This window comes from Desmodus rotundus, chromosome 9, assembly GCF_022682495.2.
Source record: "Desmodus rotundus isolate HL8 chromosome 9, HLdesRot8A.1, whole genome shotgun sequence".
Lineage (NCBI taxonomy): Eukaryota > Metazoa > Chordata > Mammalia > Chiroptera > Phyllostomidae > Desmodus > Desmodus rotundus.
Window position 1 is genome coordinate 18,839,368 of NC_071395.1, and position 24,266 is coordinate 18,863,633.

The following is a 24,266-nucleotide window of genomic DNA, read 5'->3' on the forward strand; positions in this document are numbered from 1 at the left end:
AAGTGACAAAATGGGATAAACACCCACAGAGCAGTAAATGGTACTGCGAGTAAAGGGAACTACAGGAGTAGGACTATGAGTAGAGGTAAAATGGAAAGTATTTAACTGTGTCTTTTTCTGAACAATCTTTACTATTTCCTTTTTATTTTCCTCTCTCAGAAATAATCAAAGAAAATTTCACTCAATTTTATGCTTATGTCCTATAAAAATACCTATTGGTGCCATAGGATTCAAGGTGTTCTTAAAGGCCTTTTTAATTAATTATGAAAATTTTTATGATTTTTAAAAAGTATAGATAATTTTACAAAGCCCATTAATTAGCTTAAGAATAAGATACACCTTAAGAAATAGATACACCTGAAGCACTCCCTGTGGACTCCTCTCTGACCCATTCCTTTGAATCAACATCCTAAATTTACTATTTACCAGTTCCATGCATCTTTTTATACTTATATAAAAACATATATAAAAATGCATATACACAGTATATATGTAACCATAAAATATGCAATTAACAACATATTGTTTGTTTAACCTATGGTAATGAGTCAGTATTTTGGGGGGGAGGGGTTATCTGGAGTTTGCAAACTTTTAGGGTCAGATAGTAAACATGTTCAGCTTTGAGGGCCATATGGTTTCTGTTGTAGACAGTCAACTCTGCTGCTGTGATGTGAAAACATACAGACAACACGCAAACAAATGGGCCTGGCTGAGCTCCTATACAACTTTATTTACACAAACAGGTTGGCAGGCCAGATCTGGCCCACTGGCTGACCTCTGCTTAATATGAATGATAGATTGTACCTGTCCTTCTGCAACTTGCTTTCTATCAGCCACAGTTATATTTCTAAGATTTATCTATGTTTTCATGTGTATCCATAGTTCTCTTAATCCAAACAGTACTATTCTCACATTCTAATACATGGTTCCTTTGGCACATGTGAAAGAATTTCTCTAGAGTATCTAAATACATCCTGGGTTGTATGGTAAGGGCATTTTCAGTTTTACCAGATATTGCTCAGTTGCTCTCTAAATATGATGTAGCAAATTATTCTCATACAGACTTGTCAATCATTGAGATTTCAGTGCCAACTTGATGGAAGTGAAATGGTCTTTCTTATCATGTTGTTACACATCTTCTGAGTAATAGCAAGGTACAGAATCTTTGCCAATACTAGTTGGCCACTTGGGTTTCATTTTTGTGAGTTCCCTCTTCCTATTTTACTGAGCTATTTGTCTTTTTCTTTCTGATGTGTATTTTTTAATGTTGTACACTAATTTTTATCACCTATGTGCATTGCACAGTCATAACTTGTCTTTTCTTATGATTTTGAAGTCTTCACGAACATAAATTTTAGATTTTTTTTTCACATGGTCAAATCTTTTTTTCTGTGGTTTGTACTTGTTTAGGCTTTAGAACTCTTTTTCTGACTGCAGTCATAAAAATAGTTTCATATATTTCTTCAAAATGTTTCAGTGGGAGCCCTGGCCAGTGTGGTTCAGTTGGTTGAAGTTCATCCTGTAACCCAAAGGTTGTGGATTCATTTGCTGGTTAGGGCACACACCTGGCTTGCAGGTTCAATCCCCTGTTGGGGTGCCTACAGGAGGCAACCAATCAATGTTTCTCTCTCACCCTTCCTTTTCCATTCCTCTTTCTCTAAAAGCAATGAAAAAATGTCCTCTGGCGAGGATAAAGAAAATGTTTCAGTTTTACTTCTGTACTTTTTACGTCTTTAGAGTCTACCTCACATGATGAAATAAAACAAACTGCATCTGAATTTTTAAAATATGGGTAATCAATTGTTTCTGCACCATTTGTTGACATGTCCACATTCCCCACTGATCTGTAATGCCACCTCTTATCATAGCACATAATACAGAATTGCATATGTCCATCTTTGCCTGTTATATCTACTTTGTTCCATTGACTTGTTTCTCTTTTTGCTGACAAAACACTATCTTAATTACATGCAAGAGTCTGCCTCACTCTCTTGCTCTTCAGAAATGATTGGTTATTCATGCTCTTCCTCATGAATTTTAGAACTACTGTACTGAGTTCAAAAATTTATATTGAAATGCCCTGGCTAGGCGGTTCAGTGGTGGAACACTATCCCAAACACCAAAAAGGTAGCAGGTCCAATCATCAGTCAGGGCACATACCTAGGCTGTGGGTTCGATACCCAGCTGGGGCACGTGCAGAAGGCAACCAATCCACGTTTCTCTCCGTTACTATTTCTGTCTTTCTCCCTTCCTCTCTCTCTAAATCAATGAACATATCCTTGGGTGAGGATTTTTAAATTTTTTATTTTGTAATGTTTATTGAAATTTCATTGAATTTTATGAATAGTTATCAAAGCGGATTATAACAGGTAGTTTCAAGAAGGCTTTAGAAAGACTTAGATACTAAGCAGCAGAAAGAAGCAAGGAGATCCTATCCTACGAGACAGCATGGATGGAACTGGAGAGCATTATGCTAAGTGAAATAAGCCAGACAGTGAGGGACAAATACCATATGATCTCGCCTTTAACTAGAACCTAATCAACAAAACAAACAAGCAAGCAAAATATAACCGGAGAAACTGAAATTAAGAACAAGCTGACAGTAACCAGAGGGGAAGGGGAAGGAGGATAACAAGGGAAAGAAAGGAAAGGGTCATCAAGGAACATGTATAAAGGACCCATAGAGAAAGCCAATGGTGGGAAGGATTGAGGGTGGGAGGTAGGGGTGGGTGGGGTAGGGCCAAGTGGTGGTGGGAAAAAGGAGACAAGTGTACTTGAAGATAAAAAAAAAGACTAAGATTCAAATGATAATTTTTGAGAAATAGATTTAGAATTCTCTCTTTTGCTGCCTTCTTTTGTTGCTGCTATAAATTATTTCCTTGTAGTAGGTAAAACACTTAAAGTAACAGGTTTTGTAGCCTGCCTGCATAAGTCACTAGGATCTATTATATTATTCAGAGCTAGTGGGGCGGTAAAAAAAAGCTCCTAATTTTCCATTAGTGACACCAATTGCCACAGGGCTTAACTTTATTATCTGTTGCTCTTACTTCCCTCTTGATTAGTTTATCAAACTACCATTGCATAGAACATTTTTCTAATACTAATAGCTTGTCTGGGAAAGGAAGTTACAAATTCAAACAAAAAAATTTAAATCCTGTATAGTAAATCTCTCACTTGGAATTTTACAGCGTACTTTAGTATAGGAAAGACTCTTAGTGGAATTATAGTAAAGAAATATCTCTAATTTAGTTTTAATTTACCATTTCATAAACTTTTTGTGAGTGAATGTTTATTTCTTGCACACTGATTAATTTCTTACAAAAGAATGTTCCATGGACATCAATTTGGGAAATGGTATATTTAAACAAATAAGAAAAAGACAAGGATTTGGACATTTCTGATTTCCACACTGGTTGGTCAGCAGTGAGAAAAAATTAAAATGCCAGTGTCAGAACAAAAAGCACCCAGCAAGACTTATAAAAATGCTTAAGCAATATTTTTTGGCTTGGGGTCTTAGCCGTGGCCTATACCTGATAAACCTTTTCCTTTAACATGGTAAGAGTTATGTTTTCCTTCTTACTTCAACACCAAAATGAAAGAATAGGCAGACGTCTCAGACTTATTGATCTCTCGCTTTGGTCTTATAAAATAAGACAAGCAAAAGAAATGTGTTTCTCTTATCCTTGCTGGGCTTTGAGCCCATCATTTTTGTTGCCGAGCAACCAACAAACATACCAAAATTAAATGACTTTTTGTTTATATTTTCTCCTTTCTACTTGATGCACCACTGGCCTGGTGGGGTAGTCCTGCTCAGCTAAGGATGGCAGGGGAAGAACAATGGCCTTCCCTGGAAAGACATTTCTTCTCTCTTCCTGTAGGACATTCCTGCTTGTTGTTGCTGTAACAAACATTTCATAATAGTCATGGGAAAGCTTTTGAGAGTCAGGTTCTTTCCAATTTTCGAGGGGAAAATATTGGCATTTCCCTTTCTCTTTTCAAACTACATTTAGCATTTATTCAACAAACATGTACTTATTACTAAGACTAATAATAGCACAGTCCTTGGTACCTAACCATATAAATTAGAGATTAAAGAATGAAGGGTTTTCAGGAACATGTATAAAGGACACATGGACAAAACCAAACGGGGGCAGGATCAAGGGTGGGAAGTGGGCATGGCTGGGGTCAGGGTTGGGGGGGAGTGGAGGGGAGGGAAATGGAGACAACTATGCTTGAACGACAAAAAAATGTGAAACAAACAAACAAACAAACAAAAGAATACAGTCTTTTCTGAATACCCTCGAGTACCAAAACACTGCCTGAGGTACAAGTAGAAGACTTGGATGCTGCCTTCAGAGTAAACAGGCTCTTGGAGACTGGGAGTGTAATACGAAACAATGGATGCTCCTTGCGCAGTGACGCTGGAGACTTTTATTGTTTTCTCTTGTGTCCTGGGCGTGGTTTAGGGCCTCTCAGCATATATTTACTGGCTATTGAATGTGCAAAGGACTGCAGGCATGTGTGAATCTTTTCTATTTTGTTCCCACCATCAGCTTGTCTAGTTTTTCCTTGACAAGTGTTCCCTCACAGGTGGTCCAATCCAGCTCTGACCAGCTGCGTCATGAAAGCCTTCCTCCCGAAGTACAGAAATCCACCCCCACCTCCACGGACTCACAGTCTGCCCTGTGGGACTCCACGGAGCACACGGAACAGCCCCCACCACCCCCACTACATTTGATTTTAAAAATTTCAAGTCTACAGAAACTTTGAAGAAGAGAGCAATTAACACACATATGCTTTTTACCTAATCACCAATTATTAATATTTTCCCACATTTGCTCCATTTTATCTCTTGCTGTTTTCTTTTTTTAATGAATCACCTGAAAGTACTTTGCAAATGTAAAACTATACCACACCTAACACTTTGGCATAAATCTCCTAAGACAAAGGACATTCTCCCACATAACAGCATTCCTATTATACATCTAAAAAAAGTATATTAATAAACTATTATCTAAATGGAAATTCACATTAAAAGTTTAATTATCCCCAAAGTGTTTTGTTTAAAATCTGAATTTAAAATTCCAGATTAAAAAGAAATTCAGTCTCTTTTAATCTAGAATATTTTTCTAGCTTTTTGTATAGTTCATAACTTTTTTTTTTTTTTGGCCAGGACTGCTGCTACATAAGTACTACCTACATGTACAGCTAATCTGTCGTCTGGAGGCACACACTGTCAGGCTGTCCCACTAATAATGATATATAAGTTGACCACTTGATTTAGAATGTGATCACCAGATCTCTTTATTGAAAAAGTATATTTCCCCCTTTGTATTTAAAATTTTTGAGGCAATGTGAATGTATATTCTTCCAACTACTTTTTGCCCAAGTTTTAGAAGCCACTGTGATCCTTGTCTGAATCAATTATTACACTGAAAATTATAAAATTATGATTTCTAATTTTATGATTTCTTCTACATGGATTTTTTAAAATCCAATGTGTTAGAATCCATTATCACCTAAAAATTATCAATACTCGAATTATTCCAGATTTGGCCAGTGGAAGCCTCCTGAAGCCTTTTAGTCATGACTCCATTAGTTGAACATTTCCTACATTTTTGTCAGATTAAAAGTCCAGAGTCCCCTGTACCTCCCCCATCCCCACACCTGGAATCAGCCACTCCTCCAAAGATCCGTGTTTCTTCTTATGGGGAATAGCATTCATGAGGAATAATGTTGCTAGTTTCTACTACATGCCAGCCCTCTAAATGTTTGAAGCCAGTTATTTCTATCCCATATATATCTCTCAAAGCTTTCATTTCTAGGCTACATTCACCCAGTTCCTTACATAGTCTTCCTGTGACTTGGCTCTGCTTTCTATCCTACTCTTCTCGTTCATATTACCTGTCCCAACTCGGCTGCTGTTTTCTATTCCACTGGTTCCCAACCGGGCTATACATCAGTCACTAGGGGACTTCTTTCCTCTATAGATTCCCAGGATCTACTCACTCCATACTTACTGAATGAGAATCTCTGGGAGCATGGGACTCTTGTTTTTATTTTTGTTGTTTGTTTTTTAAGCTCCTCAAGTGATTTCAACCACTGCAGATTTGATTTTCAAGGCCCTATGGACCCAGAATTGGATATAACATCAATAATATGGTCTAGAACTATTACATTTTTTATACTGGACACTAAAATTCTTTCAATGTAATTAAATCAATGCTGACATTTTGGGGGAAGTGGAGGCAATGACATGAAAATTCTGACTTATGATGAATTTGTGAAGAATTAAATCCTCAAGAGTTTTTCAAACATATTTTTAAGTCACATCTCCCACATCTCATATTCAATTGGTCTTCCAGAACTAAGTGTAAGAACTTACAGTTGTTCTAACTAAAACTCACATTGCTTGATTAAGTCTTCAGTGTGTCAGTGGTATTATGGACTGTGATTGTATCATCCTCAGTATTTCCAACTTTATGTCACTCACAGTTAAGTGTGCTATTGCAGTTCTCTCTCTTACATCGCCTTTCTATTATTTTTTTTAAGTATTAAAAATATCAATCTCACAAACTTTCCTGATTGTAGTGGTGATCACATAATGGTATGTTTCCTAAAACTCACAGAATAATACACCAAAAGAGTGTTAATGTATGTAAATTATACCTGAAAAATGCCAGCCTTATATTTCAAATACTCAGCTATATTTTTCTCCCAGGTCTCACTGATTTATTTTTGATTGACAATTTTCTGCAAAATGTATTGCTATTCTAACTAATGGCATTTTCATGGATTTTGTATTTTTATTCATTCGAGGTCAACACATTCTAGGGTTTGATATCTTGCAAAAGCATCAGGGTTTGGTTTACCAAACAAATCAACTCAGTGTCTGCATTATTTCCATTTTATCTGTTCCCACAACACAAAATGCAAGGAAAAAGTGATGGAACGTGGGATAAGGAGAAAATAATATTAGAAAAATTACAACCCTTCACAGAACTGGATCAAAAAATTGAATTCTTGCCTAGAAGTGGAAGGTAAACGATTTTCTTTTTTTTTTAATCATTTTTTAAAAAGATTTCATGTATTTATTTTTAGAGAGAGGGGAAGGGAAGGAGAAAGAGAAGGAGAGAAACATCGGTGTGTGGTTGCCTCTTGCGCACCCCCTACTGGGGACCTGGACCGCAACCCAAGCATGTGCCCTGATTGGGAATTGAACTGGTGACCCTTTGGTTCGCAGGCCAGCACTCAAACCAATGAGCCACACCAGCCAGGGCAGAAGTTAAACAATTTTCTACCTATAAGTTTGACAAGGATTTTAAAAAATATTCTTCAGTGTTGGTGAAGATCTTGTGAAACACACTCTCACAAGAGTGGGTTAGTGGATTAAATGATATAACTTTCCTAGTCATTTGAAACTAACAAGAACTTAAAAAATTCAATTGGAACTCATATATACTAATAAGAAAAATAGAGAAAAAACTATACCAAATGTTTAGCAGTAGCCAGCTAGCTCTAGCTGATGAAAGACTGTTGTGTTTTGTTTTTCAATGTTTTTATTTTCTAAAATACTTTTAAAAATTCTACATGATGATCCCATGTTAATTTGTAATTAGGAAAAAAACAATACACACTTAGAAAAACACCAGTTAAGAAAAGGAAGGAAAATAAACCACAAAAGGACAGAAAAGGGAATAAAATAATTTTTGTAAGAACTTACGTATCACTGACAGGAATTCTCAAAAGAAAACATCTTTCGAGTAGTCAGTAATTTTATAAAAAATTTTTGTTAAGAGAATAAACAATATCTCCTTGAAAAGCTTCTTCGAATGCCACAGAATATTCAAATGTACAGTAACTCTAAAAGGGATATTTGCATTGCCTCCAAACAATATTTTTCAAATGAGAAGCTTTATGCAGATTAAATATTATAAATTCATACCTTGAGGAACGATGCTCTGGTTTATTTCGTTCGTTGCGATCTGTAAAGAGAGAAGAGAGTTACATGTCAAAATGTTCTTTAGAAGCCCTGGAAAAGTCCTTAATTATGAGCTGCCAGACCATTAGATTTCACAAGAACCGTTCAAGGTAGCTGTGTCTTTTCCTGTATAAGGCTCTTCATCAGGGTGGAGCGGGTTTGCCTGACAGAAGAGGTAGAAAAGATTCAGAGAAAGACAGGCATATACAGTTTTCATGGCTGATTAAAATCATCTACTTGGAAAATGTATCATTACGTGTTATTATTTCATTCCAAAGATCTTTGCTGTTTTAAACACTTTACTAAAACAAAAACAAATTGAGCTAAGGAAAGAAAGTAAGGAAATTGAAAAGCCACAAATTACTCAGCTCCAAAAAAATTATTCCATGAATCATGGTTGGCAAAAACTTCTAACAGGATGGGGAAGGGGAAAAAATGAGCAGTCATACAGCAACATCTGCAAATACACTAAGACCAGGGCAACCTCATCCTTAACTCTCTATCACCCAGAGCACTTCAGAAGTTGCATTTCACTGTTTGAAAGATTATTAGGTCTAATGTGCTAGCAGGCAGTGGTTTTCCCAGGGGGGATTTCACAACCCCTCACCCAGAGAACATCTGGCGTGTCAGGAGACATTTTTGTATTGCTACAATCGGGGAAGAAGGAGTTACTGGCGTCTAGTAGGTCAGACCAGGGATGCTGCTAAACATCCTGCAATGCACCCTACAACAAAATCATCTTGCCAAAATGTCAACCGTGCAAAGGTTGAGAAGCCCTGCTACAGGGTAAGAGACAAGAATGACTGCTAGAAATTTTCAAAAACTGTCTCTTTGGAATGCTGTAAAATGCTATTAACCAACTTGAAGACTACTATATACAAGAGAAAAGAACCACAAGACCCCCAGGTTGTCTTTTTGAACCCTGAATAACATTTTTCTTTTCAATACATGCTTCAAAATAAGTAAGATGAAGTAAAAAAGTCTCCATGTTATAGAAAAACTAACAATAGAAAGCAATATATAAGCCACAATAAAGTCCTATGCAATGACTTTTTTTAAAAATCCTATGCAGTGTTGTCCAAATACTGTTTTCTGAAGTATCCTCTGAATTATTGCTAACCTAGTAAAATTAAATCCCAAAACAAAGATTAGACAGGAATTCTTTTTTCCCCTTAACTTTATTGCTGGTGGAGTAGCATAAAGATAATGAAAATGTACTGTAAAACTTCTGGAGAGAATTGTGAAAGGAAAGGAATTAGATTTACGTAGTTAAATGTATATATCAATTCTTCCTGAATGGGTTCATAATGATAAAGAAATGTTTAAACCAAAGAGTTAGTACACAGGAAGACAGTGTTTTATGAAAGACTAACAAAGAGGAAGACTCACAATAAAACACGTTTGTTTAGATATGCTTTCCAAAATGCACTCTGTTAATATGATTCTGGTTCCAATTTCTCTGCACAGTGACTTAGTGTTATTGCCACTTTTAAAACTTTTGTTTTAATTTAGCTTGGTTTTACCCTGCCCTTAAATAAAAATATCATGGTTTTTCACTTGTTAAGTACCAAAAATTTAGTCATAGCAATACGGCACGCATTTTGACTGCATTTTCAACTGTTCCTCTTCAGCTTTTAGCCTGCTACTTTTGCTAACTAAAGGAAAGTAGAAGGTCTCAAAGTAAAGCTAGAAACTGTGCAATGCAGATCAGCCTTCCTCCAAAAAGAAAGCAACGACTCTTACCTGTGGCTAAAGATGAGCTCAAAGTCTGCCCGTAATACCATTTGCTGTGGCTGAGATCCAAGTTTCATACAGATTATAAAGGCATGCAATCCCAAACTCCCCCACAAATCTTTCTAGTGGTACAACACACGGGAGGAGGAGAGAAACAGAGTCACAGTGAGTGTAAACAAGACTCAACATCTGAGGGCTTCCCTCCAGGGCCTGTTCTGATTGGCAGATGTGCTATGACCAGTCCGCACAGCTGGAATGCGGCCACTCAGGAAGTGAATGGCTCACAGCTCTCATTAATTCTTGGTTAAAACAGGAAAATTTATAGTCATTTTTATACTTTCTGTTCTAAGAAAATAAAAATGCCTCCCCAAAGTACTTATAGAGCTAGTAATTAAAATCCAAGAAAATAAGTTAATAATCAGTTGAAGGACATTTTAAACATTAACTCCAAAATTCACTCAGTGTTATATGTGTTACATTTCTATGTAAATATACATACACACTGTTTGTAACATGTTACTCCTAAATCCCATATATTTGATAATTTGAAGATATGAGTAAACTACCCATTACTCACAATATTTTCCATCCTCTACCTCAATAGAAAACAATAGACAATAGAAAACAAATTAAAATGCAGGTTCTTGGTGTGATCTTCTTTCCTCAAAGTATACAAATAATTGGACTTCAAATTTTGCCATAAGCCATCTTGTAGCTTGAATACACATAAATATGTAGTGTATGTATGCTGTCCACACATATTTTTATATTCCAATTTTAAGCAAAGTAATTTTCATGACAGCCAAGAATATTGTGCAATTGTCAAGAAATACATTAGTAGTAATGTGGAATTTCTGGCAAAATAATATGTGGTTATTATTTTGGTCCAAAACCAAGACTTAACAAAACAAAGCACTGAGGGAAGATTCAAGATCTGGATCATGCCAACAGTAATAAAACATCCGGATAAAATCCCCTTAAGAAAAATGAGAACTGATCTATAGCAAACATGGAAATTTCATCTTGCAATATACAGTGCTATAAGCATATGGATTTTATTTATTTCAAATCAAATAAATTTTGGCACACCCCCCAATTTTTTTTAGTTTCTAATTTTTAAATAATTAGAATATACTTGCAAAGCCTTCCTGAACTTTTACATACTTAGAAATGATGTAAGTAACTTATTACCCCAACTCACCATTTCTACAAAAACAAATCTTTAAAAATGTTCTAATTCTAAAATTTAATTGCCAAATGCTGCACATTTACTGTAGATAATGCACCAACTTCAGGGGCCAACCATACTGAGCATAATGACTTAGGTCAAAGATCAGCAGATCAAAGGGCACCCTCAATGTGAAGGCCAGCATGGCTGGACTGCTCTGGAAACGCAGTTGTGCGTCACTCACACACTCACACACACACAGCATGAGACCACTTGCATTCCTGTCCCTACTCATCCATGTCTCCTGGTTAATAACGCTAACTGAGGAAATGAAAGAATACCCTGCAAAGCAGAACAAAGGCAGAAATAAAGCAAAACAGGTACGAAGGGTGTTGCTGGTGGCTGCATGTGTGTGAATGTTGTGAGGCGAGAGAAAGGAGGCAATAGGGGACCCCTCACCATAGCGGGACTGAGAAGCAGGAGGGTGGCAGGAAGCTACATTGAGTCAGAGACGCTATATAAGAACTCCAAATTACCCAAATTTTCCTGCCGTGATGACTTCTGGTTCTAAGTATTCTGGACATACATGATTCTAATGTGTATCTATTTAGGTGGGACACCACTTAATATAGAAATGGGACCCTGTTCTTTTTGGGAATGACTAGACAGATTCTACTGATGTGTAACCAATCAGGTGACTCTGAAACTAATAATATGAAAAAAACTCAGAAATGAGGATGCCAAAAATGCAAATGTCATCTTTTGCTGTGATTAAAAATAAGAAGAATGATCAACTCAGAATTTATGAGAATCTCCTGTAAGACATTCAGGCTTTAGGGATTTTGCTTCAATCACTTAACTGAAGAGAAAAATCAAATTCCATTGGGTAGGAACTTAACATTGCTAATTCAAGTTGTCAGTGAAAGGTCCTAAATCATTGTTTGAAATTAGAGGGAAGACTCAGTCTACGTGAATGAATATACCCAGACACACTTGGGGTGGAGTACGAAACAGTATAAAGGAATCTGTATTGTACCTCATATTGTATAACTAAAATCTTTCTTTAGAATGAGTATTATCTCTGAAGGGATTCTGTATGATACTCTCAAGAATTACTGTCAAATTCCAGCTTAGATGTAAACAAAGTGTTATTTTTTTAAGAATGGATCAATCCTACATAAAAGTTTTGCACCATTCAGAAATTAACTAAAGGACCACACATTCTGTAAAAGAATTCTTTGTGACAACAATATCATTACCTCTTTCCTTATGATAAACAGAATAAATAAAACAATGGATCCATCCATTCATTAGAGAAGACAAAGGATATTCAGGTTTTGCAATTCTTACATTGATGACGCTTTAAAAGACAGCAAAACTGGTTCCACTCAAATTGGACATGAATGGAATTTTAAATATCTGAGATCAGAGTTTCAGAGACTTTTCTAAAATCTTTAAATGGTTCTTATATTTACGCAGAGAAAGTTGCAAATCTACATCTATTTGAAAAGAAGCCAATGTTCATTCTATAACGTTACAGATGCTGAGCAATTACTATTCACCCCCCTTTTATCTAACTCCATTTCACCACCCTTATTCAGGTGTGTTTCCAAATGGATTTTTTAAAATTTTATTTACTGAGTTGAGAGAGAGAGAGAACATTGATATGTTGTTCCACTTATTTATGCATTCATTGGTTGCTTCTTATATGTGCCCTGGCCAGGACAGAACCTGTGACCTTGGTATATCGGGACGGCACTGTTAACAAACTGAGAGACCTGACCAGGGTCTCCAACTGATTTTTAGTCACTTTTGGGGCTTCCAAGGTGACTAGTATATTGCCCTTTTAAATGGCAGGTTATCCATAAATATATTTGTTGTTGTTAGAACTTCAGTGAGAAAGTTGCTATCTCTTTTGGTTTAAAACACCAAGACATTAAAGACAGTTTCTGTGAGTTACCATGGCAAGAGAGAAATGAGGTATTTTATAGAGAAGTTTCCATGACCTCTGCCCACGCTTCTGTGGGTAAGTGGAAAAGTTTGATCTACAGCACTGTCAATACTGACACCTTTCATTAATTCTAATTATAAAGTGCCTAAACTCATTAAAATGCAGTACTCTAATCACACAGGGAGGAGGTATTAGAGATGGAAGCGAAGTGTTTTCAATACAGGAGTTATGTTTCAACAAAGAAGCAGATTGTCTGTAGAGTCCATTTTTTCCTTCCCAGGCCCGCTGTCTTTACCTGCATTTTAGGTTCTGATCAGCTCCTGTCTGGACCATTGTGCCTTAACTGGATTTTCTGGTTCCAGTCCCTTTCCCTCCAATTCAGCCATATATTTATATATTATAAATGTTCAGTTTGACAATTAGGTAGAGGTTTAGGACAAGAACTCTAAGTCAGACAGGCCTTCTTTTGAGTTCTTGCTTCACTATTTATTACCTGGATGACCTTAGCCAGACATTTAACCTCTGTCAGCTTCAGTATCCACATCTGTAAAAGGGGATAACAGTAGTAACCATCTCATCAAGTTGAACGAGGATTAAGTGAAGACATGAATAGGAAGGAGGGTAAAGTTGCTGACTACGATAATTGCTCAATAAATGTTTACTATTATCATGATAGTAACTGGAACACAGAATATTTGTAGAATTCATAATACTTTGAGTATAATTAGCTAAAAGATTAATTATCTTTTGTCTAATATGTAGTTTTTAATTCTGTGAGGGTTTTTTTCTTGCTTATCACTGGTCGAGACAGAATTAGACTCATAAATAACTTCCAAAGCCCCCTTATCCCATGACTCCTGCCTCTTTCCCTTTCCGGCCCTTTTGTACCTAAGGCTACTGTGAAAACTCTTCCCAGTGCAGCTTCTGACAAGTGATAAATAAGCCCTAAAAGTAAGCAGCAGAAGGGAGAAAGAGAATTAAAAGGCAGGCACAGGTAGTTCCTTCAAGATGAAAAACTCTTGCCAGGCAAAGTCTGCCATCCCTCCTACTCCTTAAAGCCCACCCCTTGCAGTCTTTCCCCATCCCACTCATGCTGTGCGTATTAAGTCCTCACAGTCATTTTTGGAGACTCAAGAAGCCTAAATACAATGAATTTCCTTAGTAAAATGAATGAGTGAAAATATTGAAATCTGCCTCCATATTTTAGGATAGTATGGATTTCTTTCACAAGAACCCAGAAGACAAATTATTTCTGGTGCCAAAACATAGGTAATGTTTAACCACGCGCTGCTTTTTCAGTTGTTAGGGTAAAAAGATTCTTTTTTCCTTAAGAACCAAAAGGCCCATTCTCACTGTCCCTTCTTCCTTTATTTCTGATTAATTCACAGATCTCATAACGAAGTTTTACCTTGTACGGCTGCCTCTACAAAATTAGCAAATACCAGAAACCACTGAAACCAAGAGACTCACTCCGCCATTAGCAGAGAAGCAGGAAAGAAAGGGACAACCAGATTATCTCAAATACCAGGCACCTCATTCTGATGGAAGGCTGTGCTACTACATGGATGCGGATTTTTTAATCTGGATTTTCAAACTGAGATTTTTATCCACAGTGGGGCAGTCTTGGTCTCTAATATAGAGTGATAACATTTTTTTTTTCTTTTAATCAAAAAAAAGGCAAAGCCATATCCAGCCCTTGCCGCATCTCCTTACCTACGCAGGGATAGAGAACATATTCTCTGGACAATACCACATTCCTTCTTGCAAATTCAAACCCACCCATCTTCGTCCTCTCCACTTTGTTAACAAAATTCCATTCACACAACCACCTTCAAAATGCTACTGAACACAAACAAGGAGAATGCCAACCGTCTCATCATATTTTTTTCAACTGTGTAGAATGCCTCTGAATGCTTCCTTCTAATTTTTTACAGTTCTAAAGATGCACAGGATGTTTGAATGAGAGGAGACCTGAGGGGCATTGCCATTTCTGCTTTGAAGCCTTATCTGATTTCTCACAGGGAGAAATAATGCTTCTACCTACCCTTCCCACACACGCACACACACACACACAGTGCCTAGTACTTGATGGCACGTATCACATTTTGCCTCACATTATAATTCTCTTCATCTATATCTTACTGCTTCAACTATTATAAGTGCCTTCAAGACAGGGCCTATATGTATCTTGTAATGCTTGTCACAGTACCTTACACCCAGTAGATACGGTATAGTATCTATCATTGAATATACTGGTGTGGATCCTCTCCAACACCTCTGCAAACTGGAAATCAGCTGAGCTAAAAAAAAAGTTCTTGTGTTAAGGACATGGAGTACCTGTATACTGAAAACTACAAAGCATTATTAAGAGAGATTGCACCCTGGCTGGTGTGGCTCAGTTTGAGCACTGGCTTGTGAACTGAAAGGTTCCCAATTCAATTCCCAGTCAGGGCACATGCCTGGGTTGCAGGCCAGGTTCACGTTTGGGGGCATGTGAGAGGCAACCAACTGGTGTTTCTTTTGCACATCAATGTTTCTCTCCCTCTCTTTCTCCCTCCCTTCCCCTCTCTCTGAAAATAAATAAAATCTTTTAAAAAGAGAGACAGAAAATGACACAATGATATGGAAAGATATTCCATGGTCATGGGTTGGAAGAATCAACAGAGTTAAAGTGGCCATATTACCCAAAGCAATATACAGATTTAATCCAATCCCCACCAAAACTCCAATGTCATTTTTTGAAGAACTAGAACAAAAAATCATCAGATTTGTATGGAACCACAAAAGACACCTACTAGCCAAAGCAATGCTGGGAAGAAAGAATGAAGTCAGAGGTATCACACTTCATGAATTCAAATTATACTACAGAACTACAATAATCAAAACAGCATGGTAATGGCAGAAAAACAGACACACGGGCCAATAGAACAGAACTGAGTGCCTAGAAAAAAAATCACATATATACGGGCAAATCATTTTTGACCAAGGGGCCAAAAACACACAATAGAGTAGAGAAAATCTCTTCAATAAATGGTGCTTGGAAATTGGAAAGCCACATGCAAAAGAATGAAACTAGATTACAGTTTGTCCCCATGTACAAAAATTAACTCAAAACGAATCAAAGACCTAAATATAAGATCTGAAATAATAAATTACATAGAAGAAAACATAGGTACTAAACTTATCAACCTTGGTTGTAGAGAACATCTTATGAATTTGACCCCAATGGCAAAGGAAGTAAAGGCAAAAATAAATGAATGGGGCTATCTATATCAATCTACAAAGCTTCTGCAGAGTAAAAGAAACTGACAACAAAACAAAAGAGCAACCAACAGAATGAGAGATGATAGTTGCAAACACAGCTTCAACAAAGTGTTAATATCCAAAATATATAAAGAACTCACACAACTCAAAATCAAACAAACAATCCAATTAAAAAATAGGCAGAGGACCCGAACAGACACTTCTCCCAAGAAGATATACAAATGGCCAACAGATATATGAAAAGATGTTAAACTTTACTAGCTATTAGGGAAATGCAAATCAAAATTATAATGACAGACCACCTCACACTGTTGGAATGGCTATTATTAACAAGTCAGGTAGTAACAAGAACTGGTTGCAGAGAAAAAGGAACCCTCATTCACTGCTGCTGGGAATGTAAACTGGTATAGCCACTATGGAAAACAGTTTGGTGGTTCCTCAAAAAATTAAGAAGAGAGTTACCACATGACCCAGCAATCCCTCTACCTGAGAAACTCGAAAACATTTATCCACAAAGACATATGCACCCCTATGTTAAATGCAGCATTATTTACGTGGGCAAGACCTGGAGACAACCAAAGTGTCCTTTCAACAGAGGACTGGATAAAGAAGATGTGGTACATACGTACTATGGAATACTACTCAGCCATAAGAAAAGACAAAATACTGGCATTTGCAACATGAATGGACCTTGAGAATATTATGCTAAGCAAAGTCAGTCCATCAGAAAAAGCTAAGAACCATATGACTTCACTCATACATGGGATATAAAACTGAACCTCACAGACACAGATAAAGGGAAATGGGTGGGGGGTAGAGGGGAGATAAAGGGGGCCAAATATATGGTGACAGAAGATGATTTCACTTTGGCTTGTAGACACACAATGCAATATACAGATCATGTATCAGAAATATACACTTTAAACCTATATGGTCCTATTAACCAATGTCACCCCAATAAATTTAATAAAAAAGGGCTTTGTGGTGTTTGTGGGGGTTTTTTAGGAGTAGGAGGGTGGGGTGTGGTTATTATTAATTCATAGAGAAAGATTGGGCATTACTGTGCAAGGCTTCATATAATTTCAATTTGGAATGAAATCACTTTGAAGTGCTACTTCAGAGTTGCAAAATTAATAAAAACATTATATTCGTGCAATAAAAAATGTACTGTTTGGGAGAGTGGTCACTACAAAGTATAGGAAACTACATGAGGGATTCATTTCTGTGGCTCCCAGGTCACAAAACAGCTGAGATGAATTCAAGACTTGCCTATCAGCATAACAACAACTACAATGACGGCTATTATTCATGAGTGTTTACTATGTTAGAGGCATTCTTAATACATTCCCATTTAATCTTCACGGATGTCCCATGACGCAAGTCTTTTCCATTTTATTGATAAGAAAGTAAAGTCTCAGAGCAGCTAGTGAAATGAAAAGGGAGTATGAATTTTCAGCCCTGGATGTGAAGAATCCCGAAGTCCCTGTTCTTTCCACTACATCAGAAGGCTGGAGGTCTCACTCATTTGATGAACTACAGGGTAAATGTATAGGAATTCTGTTCACCACAAGACACACTTATATTTCAGTATCAGACAGTGTGTTGTTCAGGGACTGAATCCAGGGCTTCACAAATTCTTTGCAAATGTCTCTGTGGTTTTCTTCAGCTCCATAAAACATACAAACACCCTCTCATAAATTTCTACGAATACAGAAGATTTTGACTTGGGTGTTTTATGACAAAATATCTGAGCTGGGAGAATAGCTCTAATTCACTACCTAATGCTATCCATAATCTTAGGCTATGAACATTAAATTTATGGGCTTAACAGAGTATGGATATAGGTACCTGATGATACGGACAATTCCTTATAAAATTAACAGATTGTGAGGCAAGTTTAAATTTTGTTGCAATATTGTTTGTTGTTAATTCCTGTACTCTCTGAGTGAAATTTTTAAAAATGTTTTTTCAGCTGTACAGTATAACGGTTTGGCGATTATATAATCTGCAAAGTAATCCACCTGATATTTCTAGTACCCACCTGGCATCATACATAGTCATTACAGTACTACTGACTATATTCACTATGTTATTTTTCACATCCGCATGATTATTTTGTAACTCCTTACTTCCTTCACCTTTTTCACCAATCCTCCTACTCTTTCTCATCTGGCAACCCTCAGTTTGTTCACTATTATCTATGAGTCTGTGTTTCTGTTTTGTTTGTTCATTTATTTTGTTCCTTAGATCCCACATGTAAGTGAAATCACATGGTATTTGTCTTTCTCTGTCTGACCTATTTCACTTAGCATAATACCTTCTAGGTCAATCCATGATGTCTCCAATGGTAAGATTTCATTCTTTTTTTATAGCTAAGTAATACCCCATTGTACAAATGTACCACATTTTCGTTATCCAGTTGTCTATTGATGGGCACTGGCGCTGCTTCTGTAGCTTGGCTATTACAAATAACACTGTAATGAACATAGGGGTGTATATATCTTTTCAAACTGGTGTTTTGAATTTCTTCAGATATATTTCCAGAAGTGGGGTCCCTAGGTCACAAGGCAATTCCCTTTTAATTTTTTTGAGGTATCTCCATACTGCTTTCCACAGTGGCTGCACAAATCTACATTCCCACCAACAGTGTGCGGGAGTTCCCTTTTCTCCTCATCCTTGCCAGCACTTGCTGTTTGTTGATTTATTGATGACAGCCATTCTGACAGGACTGAGGTAATATCTCATTGTGGTTTTAATTTGCATTTCTCTGATGGTTAGTGACATTAAGCATCTTTTCATATGTCTGTTGGCCATCTGTACGTCCTCTTTGGAGAAATATCTATGCAGTCTTCTGCCTGTTTTTTAATTGGATTGTTTGGTTTTTGGGTGCTTCAGAGTGAAATTTTTTGAAAAAGGAAAAAGTGAACTGAGAAAATTACTATATTTTTATAGGACACCAATATGATGTGCTGACTTTCTTTTCAAATACAATTAGCCATCTTTAATTGCAACGCAAAGTCCACTCAATACTGATAGTTAAAACACATGAGAGTTAAAATACACAAACTTTGGGCAATGAGAAGGAAGAACTATAAGATATTAGCCACACACCAGAAATTGGCTCTGGGGTAGCTTACGTGTCATTTATGCAAACCAGACTTTCAGCAATCTTCAGTTTGCCTGTCATTACTATCTAAGATTTCCATACTACTTCACACCCAGAATCATTAACACATGCTGAAATGTGTTTGCATCATTCACGGATTAACCCGTGTACCACAATCAATTAAAAAATAGGTCTGAGCAACAGAATGATCATTTGATTAGGGGGATACCTCCAGCAATACAGAGATGAAATACAACACAAAACATACTCTACTTTGTTAGAAACCAAAGAAAGGTGTTGTGTGCTTTCTTTCCCCAGAGCCATAAATGAAACACCTGCCAATGCACGTGAGTGAGACAGATCTTAGTCACCTCCTGTTTGCTCAGGCTGGGATCGCTTTGATCTGCCCAGCTCTGGCCCAGAGAAAAAAGGGGCACAGATAATGCTGATTGTCTTAGAGGATATGAGATTGAGGAATACAGTTGAAATACAACAAAATCTACTTTCAATAAACAGACTAAGAAATCTTCAAAGCTTCCCAGAGTACAGAGTATGTGACTTCAACATAATTTTAAGTTGGCAAATTTGAGAGGTAAATATGGGATGAAGGGTACCTAAGTTTAGGAGAACAATGTACTATACAAAAGCATAAAAGTACATGGAACAGAGGAAAAGTGTTGAGTAAACCAGTTGTAGGTAGAGTCAGGGTATTAAGGAAAATATATTAGGAGATGATATTACAAAGCTAATTCAGGATTATTTGGGGGTAATTCGTGAATGTTATGCCTTAGCATTTGTACTATTCTGTAGACAATGGAGGAAGGGTAATCTTGTGGGATGGATTGGGGTGGAGGGGTGGAAAAGGAAAACAGAGACCACTAACTACACCAGGACAAAAAGCCTGACATAAAAGAGAGAGTAACAGGAAATGAAGTGAGAGGGTTGAATGGAAACAGATAGGATTAGGAATGGACAACATGTGTTGAGGGAGGAAGCAGGAATAATGATATGATACATGGTGGTACAGGCTACCATTAACTGAGGTCAGGAACAAAGCAAGATGAGGAAGCAGGATGAGGGAATGGGTAGGAACATATAATGATTAGGATATATTAAGTTTGAGGCTTCTAAGTGAAAAATCACACAGCAATGTTTTATTTGACTCACTCAAGATGGCCCAATAAGTAGTTACATCCAAGCTGCCTCTCTCTAAATGTGACATGACAATAAAAATCTGAATGGAACCATAACAACACTTAAAAAAACAATTCACCCCCCCCAGGAAAAAAAAAAAAAAAAAACTCCAGAATGAAAGTCATCAATAGACCAGATCAGACCTCCTGAAAAATTTGAAACCAGGGTCCAAGACATGAGAGGTTAAACATGTACACTCCCTAGGAAGTTCCTTGTTAGTGAAAAAATAAAAAAGTGGGCCCTTGAGCAACCACAGAGACAGGTAATTAAACAGCTACATTCAGGTGACCAGATCCAGCACTAAGCACTGCTCAGCCCACTCCACTACCAATTATACCTGGTAACCAGTCTTCTAAGAACTTATTACAAGATTGTTTTCAGTTTTATGAGCTAAAGGCAGAAAACTGCTCTCCATATAATGGTGATCTGCCTGAAGAGATTCCCATTGGGGGACTTTGGGCTTCAGAGGTACAAAGAGTTGAGTTTAAGGTAATTTAGAATTTAAGGTAACTTCAGACCCTTACATAGAGGAATGACAGGTACTGAAGGTAAACTCAGTAAACTACTCCTTTTCTAGATACATCTCATCCCTAGAATGACAATTTCCTTGCTTTGGAAATTTGGGTGAGTTGAAGCTTGCCTTCCTCCTCCCTTATATGAAAGCCATCCTATTGGTGTGCCCCATTAATAAATCCACTGACACAGTTGGTTATATCATTCAGAGGAAGGCATTATTACAGAAAAAGCCCCATAACTTATGTCAATTTAGTCTTTTGCTCATAGACATGTACCTACAATCAATGATAAACAAACATCTAAGAAAAATCAATAGTGTAAAAGAGAAAGACCAAAATGTATGATCACATCTTGATCCAAGAAAAGGAGAATTTAGGGAATAGGGAAGAATATTTAAGATATTCTAATCCTCACAGCCCTGCAATTATTCCCATTTTAAAAGGTGGCAAGTGAAGTTCCCTCGCAGAATCACAAGACCAGCAAAGGGCCGATCAAGGCCTGGAGCTGACCTGGGAATGGAATGCAGCTCAGTCTGACTTAGATCCTTCCTCGAGATGGCATTTCGCAATAGTACATTCCTGATGTATCTTTTAAAATAAATGGCGAGAGAAAGTAAAAACATCACATTTCTATTAACAAGTCAGAGTACACGTATAAAGAGGAAAGTCTGCAATGGAATAGAAAGAAGATGGTGTATTTAGGATAGGTTTTATATAAATTTATATGGTTCCTTATACCCTAGGGTGACAGTTGACTGGGAAATTAAGGGCAATATTCTAAGACATAAAACCTCTGGTATGAGGGCTTCAATAGCAAAAAAAGTTGTGTTTAACTAGGGCTATAGGATTCTCAATCTCTAAATATAATACACAGGAAATAAAAAAGATAAATGCTCTTTTGAAAAAAGCTGTAAGAAAGTCTCCCACGTACAGATAAGAAGCTGAGCACAGATCTGGCATTGACAGTACAACTAACAAGGCTGTAGGAACCAAGAGGGAAAACAGAGTAAGCATAAGAAATTTTCCAATAATAATTCCAGGTGACAGACACACTGATAATTCCAGGGGAGTAATTCTGATTATTAGACAAACTGCAAAAAGAGTTAGAGATGACAGAATATCTCCAAACTTCTCTTCCACTTCCCCAGAAACAAACAGCCTTGGAAAAAAGAAAGGTCTCTCTCACTGGTTCTGCTTCCTCAATCTTTATGATGCTAATAAAGTAAGAGGAAATAAAGGTGCAATCCAGAATTTGTACACCTCCTGAATAATCTGTGTCCAAATATTTGTAAGAAAAATCATTTAATATCTAGGAGAGAACTCCGTGATGATCAAATAAAAAGTATAATAAATAGCAAATAAAAATGTAAGCCTTTACACTATAAATGGTAAAAAGAAATGGGAAAAAGCGAAAAAAATAGCTCTTGCTTTCTATTTCCCTCCATAAATATCATTAAGATGTGGGAGTCAAACTGTATAAACTGGTTTCACAGACCCTGAGAACAAACAACGAGGGAAAGTAAAGCGATTCCTGTGTCTGGTAAGGACGTCATATTCTTAACTGTTTTAGGTATTCATATTATGTTGCCTACTGGCAGAAACTAAGTCATATAAAGAAACTTATTGCACTGTTCTTCACAACAGCAAATCCAAATGCTCAATAATAGAGGAGTATCAAATTTTGACATATTGATAATTTTTAATGGACTATGAGGTTATTATACTCAACATTTATTGTCAAACAGTTATCTAAGTGCTTTATTCACTGGGGGCTTCACAAGAACCTTATGAAGTAAGTCGTCTTACTTACCAGTCCCACTTTACTGATAAGAAAGAAGCTTAGTTACTTTGACACAGTCACGGAGCTAGGAGGTGACGGTACTAGGATTCCAAACCAGGCCAGCTCCAGAGACCAAACTGTTCAGCACTTTACTCAATTGCTGTTCTGTGTGTTACTTTTCAAATGTGATCATGGATTCTGTTTTATAGTTTTTCTTTCAAGGACTGTTTCAATATTCAAAAGCAAAATTAATCTCTGGGGTTTTTCTAGGAGAAATATCTTTTCCTTGTTTCAATATCAATGTTATTTTCCCTTTAAAAAAAGGAATTTAGAAACTTTTCTTCATTTGCTGTGTTCTCAAAGAGTTTAAAATAACATTGAAATAATTTGTTTCTTAAAGTTGTGGTAGAATATCCTTATAAACATGAAGGATAGGGAAGGGACGGTAGATCTTTAACAACTTTGTCTATTTCATCAATAATAAGTGTTCTTTTATATCTTCTATGTCTTCTGGGATTACCTATGGTGATTTCTTTTTCATTCCATTTTTTTAAATTTTAGCAGCTTTATTAAGGTATAACTTCATGCCATACCTGTTTGAAGTGTGCAATTCAACGATTTTTAGTAAATTTACAGAGCTCTGCAATCATCATCACCATTATTTTAGAACATTATCATCACCTTAAAAAGATCCCTCATACCCATCTGGAATCAATCCCTGCTCCTATCTCCAGCCCTTCCCTTGTTTTAATAGCACAGTGTTATAACCTTAATGCACATGAACAGATGCATTCATCTAATATGGATTAAATAAAATAACAGTGTCAAATCTTGGATATATTGCATATAACATAACATGATTATATTATATTAAAATTATTTACTTTCAAGAAATTAATGTTGTGTTATGCACAAGTGGTATAATTTTCTTATAACTCATTAAAGCTACCTGGTATTTATGGAAAAAACAAACAGTATGATTGTTCTCATGTTCCCACGTTCAGTACTGAGACATCCATAAACATGTATTCTTACTAGCCCCATTAGCAACAAGCAATAGGACGCAAATAATAAAATATGATCACAATAACTACTCTCCCTCCAGACATAAGAGAAATCGCTATTTTGCTTTACTTCATGTTAACCATATTTTCGTCATGTAAGACAGTTTTAAAAGATTTTATTTTTCTTAATTTTGTTTTTAAATTTTTCCAATGAGAGTCTGGAAAAAGTCTAGCTATTTTTGAATTGGACAAAGTGTTTTGCCCATAATGTTCAGGAATTTAGTGATGACAATTAAGCCCAGCTGACTAGAAGTTTAGCCAATATATTTTTAGTTAGCATTGAATAGAAATTTCTTTAATTAGGAAGTATTAGTGTCATTTCATTTCTTATCCTTGCTCCAAAGTTTTCCCTTTACAACAGGGAACATTAAGTATAAGATTAAACTTAATTTAACAAGAAAATATTTTTACATGTTTAAACATGCCTAATCCGGTCAGTAGCATTACTAGATCTAAGATTAGGAAACCCTGTTTTGAGCATTGAAAATTTCTGCCAATGATAAAAGGTC

General features: G+C 36.5%; 1 protein-coding gene across 10 annotated transcripts in view; it reads right to left on the minus strand.

Moving 5' to 3' along the window:
- SH3D19 (SH3 domain containing 19) overlaps nt 1–24,266 on the minus strand; it is a 140,795-nt gene that overhangs the window by 70,962 nt on the left and 45,567 nt on the right. For 9 of the 10 annotated variants that reach the window (XM_071219158.1, XM_053910384.2, XM_053910386.2 and 6 more), the window contains one exon: nt 7,946–7,985. Coding sequence is in view for 5 of the 10 variants with exons in the window: in XM_053910384.2 (XP_053766359.1) it covers nt 7,946–7,985 (40 nt within the window). In the remaining 5 variants the exon portion in view is untranslated. Of the gene's footprint in view, nt 1–7,945; nt 7,986–9,724; nt 9,859–24,266 lie in introns of those variants that run through there. The other variant, XM_045202295.3, reaches the window with a different exon arrangement.